General features: G+C 39.7%; 2 protein-coding genes across 4 annotated transcripts; one reads left to right on the top strand and one right to left on the bottom strand.

The window, feature by feature from the left end:
• Window positions 1-3734: 3734 nt before the first annotated feature.
• wu:fc46h12 (uncharacterized protein LOC568958 homolog) lies at window positions 3735-6918 on the top strand. The gene is made up of 5 exons (XM_038718426.1): window positions 3735-3920; window positions 4397-4505; window positions 5172-5282; window positions 5526-5604; window positions 6503-6918. The coding sequence occupies exons 1-5, from the start codon at window positions 3823-3825 to the stop codon at window positions 6592-6594; spliced, it is 489 nt and encodes a 162-aa protein (XP_038574354.1). The 5' UTR covers window positions 3735-3822; the 3' UTR covers window positions 6595-6918.
• A 465-nt stretch (window positions 6919-7383) lies between these two features.
• On the bottom strand, window positions 7384-19009 carry LOC119902317 (Y+L amino acid transporter 2). Of its 3 annotated transcripts, none has more exons than XR_005444318.1 (10): window positions 18004-18523; window positions 13821-13946; window positions 13591-13735; window positions 12338-12461; window positions 11979-12082; window positions 11584-11680; window positions 11303-11452; window positions 8781-8964; window positions 8218-8452; window positions 7384-7809 (listed from the first exon to the last, which is right to left on the bottom strand). XR_005444318.1 is itself a non-coding variant. In XM_038718424.1 (10 exons), exons 2-10 carry the CDS (start codon window positions 18521-18523, stop codon window positions 8358-8360), a joined length of 1545 nt encoding a protein of 514 aa, XP_038574352.1. In that variant the 5' UTR covers window positions 18524-18538; window positions 18833-19009; the 3' UTR covers window positions 7384-8357. The 3 variants fall into 3 exon arrangements, 1 of the variants encoding a protein (XP_038574352.1); XR_005444319.1 differs by having other exon boundaries at window positions 7384-7547; XM_038718424.1 differs by adding an exon at window positions 18833-19009 and having other exon boundaries at window positions 7384-8452; window positions 18004-18538.
• Between the last annotated feature and the right edge of the window lie 250 nt (window positions 19010-19259).

Below are 19259 nucleotides of genomic sequence, written 5' to 3'. Positions count from 1 at the left end.
CTTGCTGCCACAGTTTGTCTTTGGTTGTTTTAAGTTAAACTAAAACTTATAGCACACATGGGAACGGATAATTGTCCTTGGAAATTGCATGCTTGACCGACTAAGTTCCTTCTCATATTTCATTGAATGGTATGGCTTTTCGGTCATCCACTCAAATCCCTCCGGCCCAGATAATTTTCCAAGAGTCTATTGTTGTTGCTGCTGCACCTTTTGAATAAGGGTATCACTTCCTTGTACAGAACAAAAGTAGCCAGAGGCTCTGTGGAAGCAGGCGGAACACAACGATTTTGCTCTTTTGCTGGAATAAAGCTTCAACATGCTGCTGCTGATCCTGTTTGCTGGATGTTTGGCCTCATGCTCTTCACAGACAAGTGAGTTCACCAGCAGAAGTCACTAAAGGAGATCTTTTTTTTTGTATAGAGCTAAGATTTGGTGTAAGAAGTTTGAATGTCTAGATTTAAAGTGTCAGCTAATTAATTGCCGTGTTTCCACAGCTTCCTTTCCCCTATATGACAGGGAGATGTCCCCAATGACACCACCTCTCTTCACTGAATCAGAATCAATCGAGGCAACGTCGGTCCTGCTAACATCTAATTCAACAGACAATGGTAAGCATTTTAAGCATTTTAAGCTTATATATATAATTATAATAAAAGTCAAACTTTATATTAGTGACATATCTTTATATGTCCCACAGTTGTGGCAATCCTTCAGACAGTTGTTTGGTCCTATCAGGAGCTAAATGAAACGGCAGTTGCTCCAGTCCTGAACCAGGTGACTCACTAATGTTCATAACCTTACAGGGTATAATATCCAACCTTTTTTTAAAATGTATATGGTAAAACATTCATAAAACCATTTCAGTATTTGTGCTCTCTGATGTAATTAATGCAGTACGCAATCTGATAACACTGTAATTGTTGACTGTACAGTGAAAACAGGCAATGCTCCCACACAGGACCTGAATATGATGAGTTTAAAATGATTTCACTCAGGAGAGAGTGAACAAATAACACTTCTATTGCCATGTGCACAATATAAAGATGGCAAATGCCAGGGTCAAACCTTGGAGGAGGAGGGTCGCAACAGTTTTGTGAAACAGAGGCATTAAAATAATCTTCCTAACTGAACTTAATGCTGAGCTTCGTTTGTGTCTTTCAGCTCTATGGCATTATCCAGCATCTCCAACCTGATCTGAACTTCAGTCTAACAGTAAAGAGCCTCACCAGAGTCTGAGACCTCAACTCACAGCTTTCTGCGTGTTTGGTTACTAGACATGAAACACAAGACTTTATTACCTCTATGATAAAATGTGGATAAAGAGGATTCTCAGTGCAGTTTTTAATGTATGTATTTTTGAGATTTTAAGATTTTTCTCTTTGAAACATGCAGAATTGAGTGGAAGTACAGTACTACTGAGGACAAAATATGAGTCTTAGTTGGTGTTAAACTGACAAACTTTAATTGAGCAAAAGACCTGATTTGGTCTAAAATGATAAACTGCATTTACCTTGATTCATCAAAGGGAGGTAAAAATGAATGATTCTGCATGGTGTCAAGTTTGAAGTGTCAGAAGTTTTAGTTGTTTTTAAAACATTAGTGACACATTTCCTGCAATCATGAATATTAAAATAAACCTAAACTCCACCGTGACATACTGCAGGGAGCTGTTGGGTTTGTTACTAGATTTTCAATGAAAGCTGAGTGACATCGTAGTGAGAGCTGTGAGACGTGGCAATTGTACAAAATAATCCAAATGACAGAAAGGTTATGCAGTATTTTTCTGTTTCAAAATGCATAAATGTAAAAACAAGTTTACCAGTTTCTTCTGAAGTTTCACAGAATTATCTGTGCCCATATCTACTTTATGCATTACAAAATAAATGCTGTATTTCCAGCAATCATATATTTAATTACCTCTTCTTCTCAATCGTCCACTCTCACCAAACACACATGATTAGTGAGCTGTTTTAAATGCAATAAAAATGCATGGAAGAAATAAATCAGTAACCTCATTCTCAGACTGAAATGCTTCATTTCACTTTTATTGTTTGAATCGATGAATAATCTGCAGATGTGGGCGGATTCAGAGATGTTAAACTAGGTTAATAAATCTGTTGGAAGGCTTTGCTCCCCAAAAACAAATATTGTCTTTGTGTGTGTGTGTGTGTGTGTGTGTGTGTGTTTTGATTTAGTCAACTTTGTCTTTCTTTTAGTGCCAATAACTCAGGATGTAATTCTGTTCACATTCAGGGTCAGTCTCAATAAGCTCACAAGAAAACAACGCAACAATGTTCAAAATGTTTTGAAAACGATGAACTGATGTGTCTCAACATAGTGACATTACAACCTGTTTTAGTTACTTCCAGACCAGTACACCTAAACAAACATGAGATATCTCACGAATAGTTAGATAGTTTTGATTCAGTGACACCACAGTTGTTTAGCAGTCTAAAACAGAGACTGGAAAACTATCACAGCCTGTGAATACAAGACACTGTTCAAGAGGTTCAAAGCAAGATAATGTCCCACATGACAAGTTGGACAATGAAGACTGAAAAATTAAACCAGAGTCAAATCCTCCCTTGTCTGTGCTGAAACATCAGCAAAACTGTGTGATGAGAAAATATAACAAGCTGTGTGTTTGTGTGTGTTGCTTATGTTAGTAAGTTAAAAATGGTGTGTTCTTGCTGCAGTTCCACTTCCAGACAGTAGAGAGCAACCTAAAACTGAGTATATTTTTTGCACCATTTCCTTTTCTTTAGTTTTTAACATTACACCTCTCAGAAATATTGTCTTATGCTTGTTCACAGCATAAGCGTGGCTATCAACCAACAAACACCAACCTGTAAATCCAAACAATATTGAATTGGATTTATTATTAGAATTAACAATTGTTTGAACAAATGTCACTGTTTGAGAAAAAGAAAAAGCCCCTGATATTTTCATTTAAAATATAAAAGCTGCTATAATATATTTCATATTAAAAATGTATCAGATGATTATGTTTATAAGAAATGTGTCATTTGTTGAGAATTAAATCACAAATATTGGACAGAAACGCGACTCCAAACAATTGTTAATGTTGCTGCGTGTCTGCTGTGTAAATAAGCAACACCTTCATCATACAGTATTAATTTAAAAGGTGATAAGAGGTCAATCGTGTCTTCAATGCTTGTTCCTGCTGCCCCTAATTAGCACAACAAATGATTAAATCAGTGTTACTGATTGGATATACGCAGGTGTTGGGAGGCAGAACAGGCAAAAACTCTAACTAAGGAGAGACTTCTTTCAAAACACTGATTTTAATCATCCAACCACAAATCATCTTAATTAAGTATGATTCAAGTTTCCCCTTCTACATTACTGTGCACCAAAAAAAGATGTTCTTCCATGGTTCTTCCACAGAGTCTTTTTGAAAACTGTTCACAATGTGTTCTGTGGGTTGTCCAGGGTAACAGGGGCCCAATGTTGCTGTGGATGCTGGTGATATGGTGTTTCACTCGGAAAGCAATGGCTGCAGAAGATATTAAATCAATCTAAAAACTTCTGAAATGCTTTGAAAAGGATTCATCTGTATTTAAAATGGTTACACAGCCCATTAAGGCCGAAAACACTTCAGTTTCCTCCACTCTCTTTCTCTGACCCATGCTGCGTGTCCGTGTTAATCGATATCCTCTTTTCCAGTTTTTCCACATGACCTGTGATGTGCTGCCCTTTTAAGGCCTCGGGGGAGAGATCGAGCCGACATTCACAGGACATCCACACACTTGACCACATAGCCTACTGAGAACACTAGACCTGATCTACCCGGTGTTTGGTATGGACCTGAGGATCCTGTTTGCAGCGTCAGCTCTCCTCCTGGGGGCCACACTCACCATCTCACTGGCAGACCGCACCGCACAGTGCAAAGTCAAATGGTAATGTTGTAAAGTTTTCTTTTGAGTATTTATGCAAAGTCACCAATTATATAAAGAGAGAGAATTTAGAGATTTAATTAGCTTGTGTTGAAGAAAACTGTATATGAGTGTACTGTGGGTGCTTTTAAGGAATCTTTCATATTTTTGCAAAAATGTAAAACTGCTTCATTTAATTATTAACGTCCATGCTGTACCATGTGACCAGCTAGACAGAGATAAGGCTATATGATGGTGCTGTCACAGTATAAAGGGGTCAAATACATGTTGGACAAGGTGCAGCCTAATTTCCCACGCATTTTATCTTGGACACGGTGGAGACAGGACTCACATTAGTCACATCTGTGCAGAGAAATGATTACCAGATTCAAGTTCATCTTTTTATTAATCCCTTTTTTTCTGTTGTTGGTGAAATAATTCATGAGCCTTTAACTAAATGCGACGAGAACAAATCTAACATTCACTGATGTGCTCTGCAGGTTGTTTGGCATCTCGTGCCAAGATGTGTATGGGAAGCTGGTGAGCCAGATCAAGGCCTGGCAGATCCGGCAAAGCTGTTTATATGCAGGAGAGCGGTGCTCATATGAGGTCAGAAACATCTAAGTCAACTAATACATTGTGGAATTATAATGAAGAATTTTTAAACATTTAAAACATCTCAAATAAACCATAATGAAACATTTTCGATAGAGAATGCCTGTAATGCCACTTGCCTGCGAACATGTCTGGATAGAACATGGTGTGACATATAAATGTAATCAGATGTACCTTAATCCTTTAATATCTTGCGAACATGCAGAACAGATATAGGAACATACTGTGCCATTTCTGGGTAACACTTAACTTTGCATTTATATGCTGTACATGAACATTTAATAAATGGGTTATAATGTAGTTGTAAGCAGATATAATTGTTTATTAATGTATTTGTCAACCATTATAACACTTCCTGGCAGTCTAAGTGGAGGCTGTATAAACAGATATTGAATGAAAAATGTATTTAAAAACACAGTTATAATGTCTTACCATTTATACCTTGCACTTGAATCACAGCCACACAGATTCTTAAAACAGTTAACAGAAACAAAATAATTTCACAAGATACTAAACAGTACGTGCAAACTGAAACATGTCACTGCGATATGATCAGTGGTACCCGATGCACAATGTAGAAATACATACTAACAAACTGAGCTTGAAATGTGCAGTAAGAATGTTCCTGTCAGAATTGACTGAATGTGAAATGTGCTGCAGCTTGTGTCGACAGCCCCGTACCTGATCACAGCCACCCACACTTCTCCAGCAACCAAAAGAGTGAACAACCTACAGTTTCTTCTGGAGCAGTCCACCGTTTGCAAAGTGACTGTAAGTGCGTGTTTTTTTCTGAATGAGTAATAACACTCATATGTCATATGGCTTTGATGAAAAAATCAAGCAGATTGAAAATGTGCATGTGATGTTACAGTGGGGAGTTACTTTTTTCAGAAGTTAAAGAGATAATCGGAGTTCAGAATTAATCAGCATTAGTCACTGACATTCCTCTTTGACATGTGGTTTCCCTTCTTTCATGCTTCATGACAATTCTGCCTTCTTGTTTCTGACATGCAGGGCGAGGCAGTGTCTGAGTTTTCCAAAGATCCAGCTGATAACAACACAAACTACTGTAGCCTTCAGAACCTGATGGACGGTAAATATTTCAAATGTTTTGCTTAGATAAGAACCACTTCAAGTGGGTTTTGTTCTATCTTCTAGAAATAGGAAATAAAGGGTTATTATGGACCTTTTTTCTCTCTCTTGTTTTACATATTTTGGGGTCTAAATGACTTATAGGAATAAACAGTAGTGGACTCTGTCTGAGTGACATGGGCGAAAATAGTGGGGCAGCACCTCCCCCCCTGGTTAAACAGCTAAGTTGTCAGAGCAGAATCCAGACCCACTACAGGTGTTTATTTGTCCAAAAGCTGCAGCTCTGCTCCCCGTCTACTTCCCCGTTCTTTAGCAGCTCCCCATGGGCCAGTGGATTGTCATTACACCGCTGGCCTGGTCCTCTCCAAACAACGCTCCAAAGTCAGCAGGTGAAGTCTAAACATTTTCATCACTGATAAGCTTTCAACATCATGTCAAGCGAATTTCAAGTTGAATAATTTGAACTCCCGGGAACTGGGTGACAAACGCTGGATTCGCTTTCAGTGTGAACATGGCATAAGTCACTGACTTTATGCATGTAGACCGGCTAACCCTACAGCTGTGCACATCGGCCATGCTAACAGGTAGGGTTATGCCACGTTCCAGACTGCTCGGAACTGGGAAATTTCCAAGTTTCATACAGACGCTGAAGGGTACCTTTAGCATAAAATGGGCCCTAGACATATACACAGTATGCCCCGGCACTCTAGAGGGCACTGCATCATGTTCTCTTGCACACCGGACACATAGAAGGCACAATATTTTGTTTTATTTACGAAATGTGCATTCAAGAGGGCACTTATGCAGCATTTTCTTTCTAACATTGGGGAACTTTGGTCAGTGTTTAAATCCATAAGGAGCCATGATAATAAGTTGTCTGTGTGCTTTTCTCTGTTCAGGAAGTGACCTGATCAATGCTGAAGGATACAAACAGTTCAGCAACAAGTGGATCTGTTCTGGGTTCGATACTGCCAACTGCACCTTATCTTAAGTTGCTCCAAATGTCACTTCATGTGTTAAATGATTGTAAGACTTCAGAGAAAATTGGTTATTAACAGTGTATTTTCCTGTTTTATTCCGTGTGCGTCATTAAGATTTGTGTTAAAAATGCTTTGTAAGTGCATTTTAAAATGGTTTGATTCAACTGTATTTTCTCTGAAATTCAGTTGTTTGTGTTATATAAACATGATGAAATGAATGAAGTTCCAGGATTTTTTAACAGCTGATGCACAGAGAATTCCCCTGAACAGCATTTAAATATTATATTAATGTCATGTTTTTACCATAAATAAATGAAATAAAAACTGAAAATACATCCTCTTGTAAGACTTGCTCAGCCAACAATCTGAAGCTTCTCATGATGAAGTGAAAACAGTAAGATGTTAGAAACAAAGCACAACAAAATGATAAGATGAGAGTAAAGTATGTGGTTGAGTTTACTCCACTTAAGTGTGTGATATGAGGTCTACCAGTCAAATTTTACAGTGAGGTTTCATCATAACAGCTCATTTTCAATTTGTATTCAAGTGTGTTTGACTAAGAATACATGTGTATTTGTTGCAAAGCTGTAAAAAAAAAATAGAAATTTCAGTTACTTTTATGAAATGGTACTTTGAACAGAGATGCAATGGCAAAGAAGAGATTTAAATAATAGGATGCATGAAAAACATTTGCAGTTAAACATAAAATGATGTGATTAAACTGCGTTTAATTTAATTCATAGATATCATTTATTTTAATTCAACTGATTGAAAACAGATTCAAGTTAACTGGAAAAGTAGAGGTTTTACCTTTTATTTAAATATATCTGCCTGTTTTCCAAAAACAGTATGAGGCACAAAAATCACGTCTTATAAATGGTACCATCCATTCTGGTCAATTATCATTTGACAATTAAAATGTGCAGCAGTACTGGACCTGCAGTTCCAGTCCAACCTGCGCCACCTAGAGGCAAGAAAAGTAACAGCAACATGTTATGGTCCTGTCACTTTGGCTCAGGTTGGCATGTGTAGAACAGGTCTGACACAGATAAAACAGCTCCCCCTTGTGGAGAAGCTGCAGTCAGCTAAAGGTGAATGAGTGAGTTACAAGGTGCTCTGCTTCTAAAAACCTGTTCTGAAATAACAAGTTGAAAATAAGTAAAAAAATAAATATATACGGAACTTAACTTAAACTGCTCCATAGTGAAGCTTCTCAGGAACCAATCCTAGATAATTGGTTGAAATTGACAATGTCAATGTTTTTACATTTACAGTTTTTCCACAGATGAATATGTAATCAAACTATAAAACTATCCCTGGATAAATTAGAGCATTTGAAATTCTTTTGATAATTAGCGACTATGCCATGATTGAATTCCAGCCACATAATCATAATCTGATATATAAACAGTGTCAGACAAAATGTTACCAGCTTACATCTGCACACAAGTCTGAAAAATACTGATTGAGTTTGAGCTACATATTTTCCCCTTAGTTTCATTAAATCCTCATAGAAGATATTCCTTGATCTCTGTGAAAAAAAAAAAAGTTTAACAAAAAATCACATTTTCACAGTGCCTGCTCGTTTGTGTTGAATCATTTCAGATGTCAAGCCTTTTGTTTTTTTACTTCACCTGGCAGGAGCAATCCCCACAAATGTTGCTCTTTCCATGAAAGGCCTTGAGGTCAACACAGATGTAAACACAACACGGATAACACGGACTGAGGCCTCCGGCCGAAAGCTGGCTACTGAACGGCAGGCTTTGTCTGTTGCTCACTGCCTTTTACTGCCGGCTTGTGCTTCTGTCTCTGTGTCAAATTCAGTCAGGCAGCAGTAGAACAGCATCTGGATGGATCTGGTGGCAAAGGCTGGAGGAGAGAAGATGTGGGAGGGATGAGAAAAGAAAGAGTGAGTTGAGACATCATTTACACCTTACTCTGATAATCCAACATGATTAATGCTGTTTTTCGAAAGTTATCTAAAAACCCGTGGGACAGATATTTGACAAAGTGGGTGAAGGCTGTATGATTGTGTAATGATAAACATAGTAACCATACTCTTCATGTAGTGTCTTGCTTGTGTCACTTCCTCTTTACATGTTTGAACGTGGCTCAACAAATACAGTAATGTCCTGATAATCATACCCTTAAATGAAAACACATTCTACTGCCCTTAAATATAACATTTAAAACTTACTGTTTAACTTGCATATGAATTTGGGCCTCCTCTCCTCTGGCAGGTAAATGGCCACATAGTAGACTGGCACCCCAGACAGCGCAATGCCAATTCCTATTAGAGAATTGATGGTGTCTCCGTACAGAGGGACGATGACTAAGAACAGGCTACACAGACAGTAGATGAAGGGGAAGAACAAGGTCAACTGTGGAGAGAAAAGGACACAAATCTGGTTAGTACCTTATTTGTCTACATGCCATTACATGAACTATGGAAACGGTGTAACCTGTATGAATGCTTCACATCATGTTCATAATCAGAGAAGACAAAAAATCACAGACCCACTGTATGCAAATGTCTTAGTCATATTTGTTTGTTAATTTAACACAGAAAGGCCACTGAGGTTGTCCACAAAAGGCTGATGAGCTAAGTCAGCTGAAGGGGTTTCCTCCCTCGGGCCATCGGGATGGTGACCTCTTTATAGCCCCTGCTCTGTGTAGCACATTGTCCTCTGTGCATCCCATTCAGTGCCCTGCACACTTGCACTCAAGTGCAAGCAATATTTTATTGTATGATTTCCCTTACAACTGGGCCAACATACACTTAAACTATTAATCATTTTTATCCTTTAAATATGGGACTATGATGTTGTCTACATGAATGCTGCTTCTAGTACACTTCACCTTTTAGATTCTGTGTACCATAGTGTGCTGTGTTTTATAACTAACTCTGGTTCCCGTACTCACCATTGTACACTCTTTGATGTAGTAGACTGACTATTACTACGTCTATGCAGACAATTTAATTTGTATATTTTTGTGAACAAACCCATGGTGGGTAAACTTGCAGGCATATTTATGTAATCTCCTGAAGCAGATTTCAAGCAATTCTCCGTTCCACTAGTTGTCTCTCTTACCAGATGGGGGAAAAAAAAGACTTGGAATGATTTACAAAACTTACTACATCTAAATGATGAAGTCCCATTAACTGAATTTAAAGCTTAAAACTCCATGTAACTGCCTCATGTGAGCTGGATTTAGTTCCTTTCTATATGTGATTGTTGTTTGTTTCACTGTCAACTGTATTTTTTATTCCCATTTAAATTGTAACTGGTGTGCTACCTTGGCCAGGTCTCCCTTAGAAAAGAAAAGGTCAAATAAAATAAAAAAACATTTCTATCTCTTAGTTTAACCAAAGGTTTAACTAAGGACACCACACTGCATTTCATCTCACATGCTGCATGAGCATGTGACAAATAAGACCTGTGAATCTAAATGTAACTGTAGATACATTTGAATGTGTGCACATACACACTATGTACACTCACCTAAAGGATTATTAGGAACACCATAATAATACTGTGTTTGACCCCCTTTCGCCTTCAGAACTGCCTTAATTCTACGTGGCATTGATTCAACAAGGTGCTGAAAGCATTCTTTAGAAATGTTGGCCCATATTGATAGGATAGCATCTTGCAGTTGATGGAGATTTGTGGGATGCACATCCAGGGCACGAAGCTCCCGTTCCACCACATCCCAAAGATGCTCTATTGGGTTGAGATCTGGTGACTGTGGGGGCCATTTTAGTACAGTGAACTCATTGTCATGTTCAAGAAACCAATTTGAAATGATTCGAGCTTTGTGACATGGTGCGTTATCCTGCTGGAAGTAGCCATCAGAGGATGGGTACATGGTGACCATAAAGGGATGGACATGGTCAGAAACAATGCTCAGGTAGGCCGTGGCATTTAAACGATGCCCAATTGGCACTAAGGGGCCTAAAGTGTGCCAAGAAAACATCCCGACACCATTACACCACCACCACCAGCCTGCACAGTGGTAACAAGGCATGATGGATCCATGTTCTCATTCTGTTTACGCCAAATTCTGACTCTACCATCTGAATGTCTCAACAGAAATCAAGACTCATCAGACCAGGCAACATTTTTCCAGTCTTCAACTGTCCAATTTTGGTGAGCTCTTGCAAATTGTAGCCTCTTTTTCCTATTTGTAGTGGAGATGAGTGGTACCCAGTGGGGTCTTCTGCTGTTGTAGCCCATCCGCCTCAAGGTTGTGCATGTTGTGGCTTCACAAATGCTTTGCTGCATACCTCGGTTGTAGTTGCTCTTCTATCAGCTTGAATCAGTCGGCCCATTCTCCTCTGACCTCTAGCATCAACAAGGCATTTTCGCCCACAGGACTGCCGCATACTGGATGTTTTTCCCTTTTCACACCATTCTTTGTAAACCCTAGAAATGGTTGAATTGTGAAAATACTTAGACCGGCCCGTCTGGCACCAACAACCATGCCACGCTCAAAATTGTTTAAATCACCTTTCTTTCCCATTCTGACATTCAGTTTGGAGTTCAGGAGATTGTCTTGACCAGGACCACACCCCTAAATGCATTGAAGCAACTGCCATGTGATTGGTTGATTAAATAATTGCATTAATGAGATATTGAACAGGTGTTCCTACTAATCCTTTAGGTGAGTGTTCTTTACAATATACGCAGAATGACATGTGAAGCGTGAGACAAGCTGCACCTTCAACGGCCTGTATCGGTCCGGCTGAGTGAGGCGCAGGTAGATGAGGCCGGCTACAGACAGACCCACATAGAACCAGTAACTGAAGCTGAAATAGTTGATGAGCTGGAACACGTCCTCCACACACAGGAAGATCAGGCCCATTAACCCCTGCAGTCACACAGCACAATGACAAGTCACCTATTATTCTATCAGGACATGAATTCATATATTTATGCCTTTTTGTTGTGTGGGAAACAGATGATAGTTTGTTTTGATAAGATAAAATATTTGGTCCTCACATTGAACAGCAGTGCAGGTATGGGTGTGTAGCGCTCCATGTGAATCATACTCAGGCTGTTGGGTAGGTGGCCCTCTCTGGCCCCAACGAAAAACAACCTGCACGAACGACAAAGATGGAAAGTTTTTGCAAAATACTCATCATGATGACGACGACGACGATGACGACAACGACAACGACAACGACAACGACAACGACAACGACGACGACGACGACGACGACAACAACGACGACAACAACAACAACAACAACAACAACACAAACAAAAACAACAACAACAACAACAACAACAACGACAACGACAACTGTATTTGTATAGAACCTTTCAATAAAGGTAACAAAATGCTTTGATGATACGAGCCTGAAGTCAGGGCCGGTTCAGTATTTCCTCATTACCGTGAGGCAGCAATGATAGAAGCATTTAGTCCTCCATAGCAGGACATGGCCACTGAAACAGGGATGATCCACTTGAGCGGCCCCAGGACTGCATTCCCAAATGTCTGTGGGGTCAGATTGACATGGTTTACTACTAACAGCACACTCTGGGTCTACGTCTAATCAGATAGGTTTTCAGGAGAGCCTATCAATGGCGCAGACCATTATATTATCCACATTTCACTGACATCACACAAGGAACTTCCACTTTAGTTTCTGAAGTCAGACAGCAATGTCTTGGGTCAAACATTTCTTAGAGAGCAGGGCTATATTTAGCATCAGAGGGAATTATCTCTGTCAAGTGGCTGTTGCTGTCTTACCACAGCTACGGCGTCACTGGCCAGCAGAGATGGTATGTCCAGAACTACATAGTACGCCACGTTTGTCAGCAGGTAGATGATGGTCACTATGGGCATGGAAATGGAAATGGCCAAGGGCAGATTCCTTCAAAAACAACAGAGAGGTTACTGACTCACTTAAACCTGGCAGGAAACAGATTACAGAGGGTTTGTGTCATGACAAATTAACTTACAGTTTAATTCCAACCTACAAATGATTACACATGATTACAATGTGATCCCAACTCAAGTGATTTTACTTCTGTCAAATTCACCTAAACAAAACAACAACAGAAAGGAAGAATTATATCTGCCCGTGTTTCAACATGTCTTGTAAAAGACTGCAATAACCTGTAATAACTGATATTCTGACCACTTGGCTGCAGCCGAAACATAAAACTGACATATTTTCACCATATTTTAGCTCTGGTTTTGGTCTTCACTAACTTCTGAGGTAAATGTATGTCTCTTTAGCTGCTAAATGCTCCACTGTGTTCAGCAGCTAGTCACAGGTAGTGTACAGTTGTTGTTTAACGTAAAACTGCTTCTTCTGTAAACAAGGTTTATGAGAGCGGTGAAAGTGAGACTAAAACATTAAAGCTGAGTGCATGGAAACCAAAACAATGAGCTGATCCTCCATAGAGCTGAGGGGAACTGTAGAATCATATAATTCTCTGTGGTTTCATCATTACAAGCAATGCATTTTCACACTTAGCCTACATAGTCATTTAACTGTTTGGGAAAAATAGATAATACAGAGTAAGATCAAAACCAATTGTCATTTAATGACAAGGGTGATCTAAAGGTTAGAGAGGTGAGCTTGTGACTGGGAGGTCGTCGGTCCAGTTCTCGGACCGGCAGGATAAATCTGGGTGGGGAAGGTGAAAACCAGCCCCTGCCCCTTAACACCAACCGCTCCAGTGGGGCTGATCAGAGGCCAGCAAATCACACAGTGGTTGTACTGGGTAGCTATCAGGTGCAAATGTGTAACTGTGCAAACATGATCAGGTCGTTCCTGCAAAAGTGACACTTCCTCTTTGTGAAACTTCCCTGAATAATTTACGGGGGGAAAAAGAGCTCTCGTTTGTCACTGTGAAGATTCTTCACTAGCGAGCCAGAAGCAGGAAGTGAAATCAAGCCAAAAAGGATCAAACGTGTCCACGTAGACTCAAGTGTACATTTGCATGTCTCTGAGTGAGTGTTTCTCTTTGTATGTCATTGTATGTGTGTTTTACCTCTCTGGATTCTGAATCTCCTCAGTGACAAAGTTGAGTGTATCCCAGCCAGAGTAGGAGAAGAGAGCTGAGTAGAGGGCCAAAGCTATGGCTCCGGGATCTGTGGAGGAACCCTCAAATGGACTTTCGAAGCTCTTTGTTTCTCCTATATAAAAAGTGAAAGTTTTACGCATGTGGTGTTTATTACTCATATTTGCAGTGATGCATTCAGAACTTTTATGTAATCTTACCATTAAATAATTTCAGGGTTCCTGCAATGATGATGAGGAAGAGCGACATGAGTTTGACGTAAGTGAAAATGTCCTGGATCAGAGTGGCCCATTTCACATAGGCACAGTTAATGAAGATGAGCATACCTGGACAAACCAGAGGAGTGAGGTAATGATACAATTATTACAGCTTCTAGTGCAGCTTCTGCTTTCTTGTCAGGACATATTTGTGCAGACGAAAAGAAATCATTCAAGGAAACAAGGGTTAAACCACCTTTGTCACTTTGTGAAATGCATTTTGTGACAATTTCAATTTCAAAAGCTATATAGCTAATGGAAGCCTGCTATCTCTCAGCCCCATGCCGAAGATCATTGACCGTCGCCACTCTAGAATATGTGCCACATATAGTATGAGAGAACAGAAACTCACTTCTTGGTAAGGCAGCTCATGACTCATAGCATGGCTCTGTAACCTAAATACCACTTCTGCTAACTACGTTCTTCATAGCACAAAGCTAGGCTGTAAACCATGGTGGTATTTTTACAATACTGGCGGTCTAACTATAGCTGGTGCCAGTCCCACATAGGGTTACTAAGTTATAATACCACTCTACCACTTGTTTTTGCCTCTGTCATCCTTAATAGGTAGTTTTAAATCTTTTTTTATCTGTTTAAACAGAATACTTACATTGACAAATATATTGTGCTTCCTGTGACTGCTTCACAATAATAGTTTAATGCTTTTAATATGAAGATGTAGGTGATATAGGTTTGTTCGATCGTGCATCAGGAAAAAAAGGGGCACAGCAAGTGATATTTAATAATTAAATCAAAAGGTACACAGGCTTATGGGAAGGTGAGGCAGGCAAGGGTAAAAACCGGGAAAGAGATCCAAACTGGCAAACAAGTGCAGAAGGGAGCAGGCAAAAATCTAAATCCAAAAGTACAGCCAAGGTCAAAGAGAAACAAGAAAGTCCAAAAATACTGGGGCAACAAACAATAGCAAAATAGCAGGGCTGCACTGTACAAACACTAACTGGCACAGAGACAAGCAAACACACAGACTAATTACACCTGTGCAGGGAGGATAACTAGACACAGGTGAAACTAATCAGTGCAGGGCAGACCACACCACACAGGCGGCAAAACACACAAAGACACGGAGACACGGACTCTATCAACATAAAACAGGAAATAACTAAATGAAACCCAAAACACCGACCTTATGACAAATTGGGTTTGCTATGGCAATTCCTGAATACAGCTACAGAGAGTAAAGCTCTCAATTAAATTAAAAACAATAATTCTGGATAACTGGCAATTTGATGCCAATGCAGGAGTGGCGGACTCTACCACTAAAAAAGTAAATCAATTAAATGGCAAAAATGGGGTTTGATCTAATGACAATCTTAGGGATGATAACTTGGATGGACAAGTGGATGGGATGGAATAGTCAGTAATGAAAGGACTGAAACTGCAAATGTATTTAATAAATTCTTTATCCAATCAGCTGAGGAATTGGCTGCAAATTTCTAACCAGGACAGTTTCAACACACAAGACCAGGAAACATTTTTTTGTATAAAAGAGGCAGACCAAAGTGAGACAGCTATTGTCATTATGCAGTTAGAGTAATCTAAGGCCAAGGATAACCATGGTCAGTTCTCTCCTCTTAATGCCAGTAACACATGTGGTCAACTTATTCATTAGCGCTACCGAATTACCTCAGCACTGGAAAACGGCTATTATAACTACAATTTCTAAGTCTGGAGCACCCGACCAGGTCTCAAATTATAAACTAATTTAAATTTGCACTCTTAAAAGTTAGCTTGAAAGTAATTATCTTCAACACCCAAAACTATTTGAGTTGAGATCACGGTACTCAGTTGACAAACTGTTATCTCGTTGAAACAATAAAACAATAACTAGATGAAGGCAATGTAGTGGGAGCAGTATTTCTGGTCTTGTAAACGTAAACTGCTTCTGTTTAATGAGACAATTTACACCCCTTAAGGAAGCACGGCAGTTTATGCATACCATGATATTTTCTGATTTAATGTACTGTATTACTGTTTGGGATCAGGCCAACCAAACAACAATTACACCCATTAGGTTATCATGTAAACAGGCATCAAAAGTAATGGATCAGAAATCTGTAACATGCCTCATTCTATGGAAGCATAATAAATTGACTTTTCATTTATAAAACAATTTTTGAAGGGTGTGAACAATCTTGTGCCAGAATTAAACAGCCAACTGTCAGAGAAACAAAATGGGAGAATCAGAACTAGAGGCACAGTAAGTGGAAATTGTAAAGCAGCAAAACATTTGGTCAGTCATTGTTTTCAGTAAGAGGAATCTCGGACATTTGTGGAATGTGTTACCATCGGAAATCTAAACATTGACAGAACCTAAGGGTTTTAACACACATAAAAAGCAATGGCTGAAACTTCAACAAGTCTGTGAACACTGACTGTACAGGCTACAATACAATACAAAACATACACATACAAACATGCTGTTTGAGCACACTTTGGGTGTGCATGTGTGAGCATGCATGGACACACAAGCACACAGGTATGCATACACCTCCTACTTTGTGTTGTTGTATTGAAAAATATTGTTGAATGTTTCTGGTCTCTGTTTAATATTGGTCTGTATTCCTTTTTAGGCCCTTTCTTGTTGCATGTAATGGATGTATTTATTGTATGTTTTTTAATGGTTATGATATTTTCAACTCAATACTCTTTAATTTCTGTTTTAACTTTCAAAGTCCAAGCAGGGACAGGGGTTGCAAATTAGTCATGGTTAGAAACCTGTATGCATTGCATATTGTCTTATGTGTGTGTCCCTGTCAAATAAAGAAGTAAATTACATTTACTTAATTGCACATACTTACATGTTTCATGTTAGATGCACATTTATAGCTATCAGAACACACCCTGGAGTTTACAGATTACATTTCAAGAAACTACATTCTAAAAGCCTAAATCTCACTATCAATTTTTTTGGGATGATGAACTAGGGGAGATCGGGTATGGTTGTAACACCATTTGCTTCAGCAACTATAACTTACTGAATTTTGTAGCCGGAGTTCTCAAACTTTAATACAAAGTACCCACATTTGTTCACTACAAATGGCACCAATTCAATCCTCAACAAGAATATCACAGACCTCGTGAGTTAATGTCAAATGCAATTGTATTCCCTTGTTACAACCTACCCTAATATATATGCTTCAAAAACAGGTAGTGACATAAAAGAAGTTTCTCTCTCACTGTAACACACTATGTCTGATCACTCGTACATATGTACAGTATGTGAATGTAAATTTACTATCGAATAAACTTATATACTTAATTAATACTATTAAAATGAACATAATTAAAGAACATCTTTGTACATCCTTGGGTCTAACAAAAAAGAGGTGTCTGTCTGTGTGTGTATATTCTTAATCAGAGTCACAGTCAGTGCTCGAAGTGGGCCGGTAGTCACCGGTACATAGTACCGGCACTTCTATATTTTACTCTTTGATGTATTGGGACTTTTTCTTGCGCACTGGAATTTCTCACAAGCTGCCCGTACACTTCTTTGACCTCTCCACCGGTGGAGACGGAGTATGGAAATGATCGAGTGCTGATACTCACGCAAACATGTGAATAACATGTGAATGGGGAGTACTGGTCACAGTGCTGACAAATGAATGTTGGTAACCCTGGAGTGCAGGTTGGGTGGGCCAAGAGGGCACTCTTTAAAATATTCAAGTGTTACAACCCACCCCACCCCTGTCAGCCTATGTTTAGCTAGCTGTATTAGCCTAGTAGTTTGAAATTAGTAAAAAGGGAAAAATGCATCACATGTTGCCTAAGAAACTACATTTCAATCTAATATAAGTGATACAATTCTATTTGCAATGGTATAGATACTAAACTAAATATAGTTTTGGTCAAAAATTTACTTTCTTACCTCAAAATCAGTATTTTCTCTATATATTCTGAATATACCTCTTTCCAGACCTGATAACCACCATGCCTGATTGGGGAGGAAGTAGGTAAATACTGAAATGATCTCCTAACTCCTATCTTATCTCTAATTGGTGGAACTGGGGTTGTTACAAGTCTTCCCATGTTACAACCATACCCGGTCTCCCCTATATGTTGAACCTCATCTCACAAACACACACTCAGACACAGAAGTGTTGCTTACAGAGGCAGGCTGCAGCAATGAGCCGGACAGAATCGTACGGCGGCTGGCAGGTGGGGTAGAAAGCCTCCACCAGGTAGTTAGCGAAGGTCAGTGAAATAACAGCCTGACTGGCCGGCTCAATCAGCAGGATGGACGTCCACAGGCGGATGAAAGCCAGGAAGCCTCCAAATGACTCCAGGATGTAGGCGTAGCTGGCTCCAGACTTGGTGATGGTGGTGCCGAGTTCTGCGTAGCACAGAGCCCCAAAAACGGAGAAGATGCCTCCAATAGCCCAAATCACCAGAGACAGGCCGTAAGAGGCACTGTGCATGAGTACACCCTTCGGTGAGACAAAGATCCCAGAGCCAATCATGTTGCCAACGATGAGGCAGATTCCATTAATGAGGGAGATTTCTCGCCTCATCTGCATTTTCTCTTCTTTCCCATTTTTTGGGGCCTTTAGGTCTTCGTCAGACGAAGCCCGTGAACTTGGGCATATCATCTGTGACATGACCCTCATCTTCTGCCTCAAATCCCCCATTAGCCTACTTTAGTGCTGGTGTGGAGATGATGGGGCAAGAATTAAAGGGATTATTCCAATTTAACAGTCAAAACAAAGTTATTCCACATAAATATGACACAATTTAGATGCTTTTCCTTTACTGTCCAGCTACGCATCTCAAGACTGAAAAATAGAAACTGAACAGCTATGTCCACTAAACAAGAAAATGACACACGGGTGGCCAAATCTAGTAACAATTTCCCCCATAGTCCACTCTTTATGCATCCTGAAAGGAGCAAAACATATTTATAGTGTAGTTATTTATAAATTGACAAAAAGTGAACTTACTTTATGTGCTCTCTTATTAAAGATCACCAGGTATATTTGCTCCTCTGAGCATGTGTTGTCTTCAGGTCAGTGCTGCGCCTCTGAATCAGGCGGTGAAGCATTGGGGAGAACATATCTGAGAGGCAGCAACAGGGCGTCGATGTTGCAATCCCTGCAGACCAGCACAACCACAACGCATATTTTTCCAGCACCCGGCGAACGCACTCTCGTGTTCCCCCTCTGTGCTATTTTCAGACAAGAAGACCTCGTCCCTGCCCCCAGGGAGCCCTCAAACAAGTTAAGACAGAGGGGGGAGCCAAGCTGCTTCTGGGTGAACATACAGGATACAGTCAGCAGACTGTATAACATAGAACATATTGTGATGTGCACTGTCATTAAAGAATATTTTAATGCGCTGTGATTGGCCCAACGCCTGTTTCAGTCACTC

This window comes from Micropterus salmoides, unplaced genomic scaffold, assembly GCF_014851395.1.
Source record: "Micropterus salmoides isolate LMB-PRFRI ecotype aquatic unplaced genomic scaffold, ASM1485139v1 Ms_hic_scaffold_14, whole genome shotgun sequence".
In the NCBI taxonomy this organism is placed as follows: domain Eukaryota; kingdom Metazoa; phylum Chordata; class Actinopteri; order Centrarchiformes; family Centrarchidae; genus Micropterus; species Micropterus salmoides.
The sequence above is the reverse complement of the archived record's forward strand: the minus strand, read 5'-3'. Positions and strand labels throughout refer to the sequence as shown.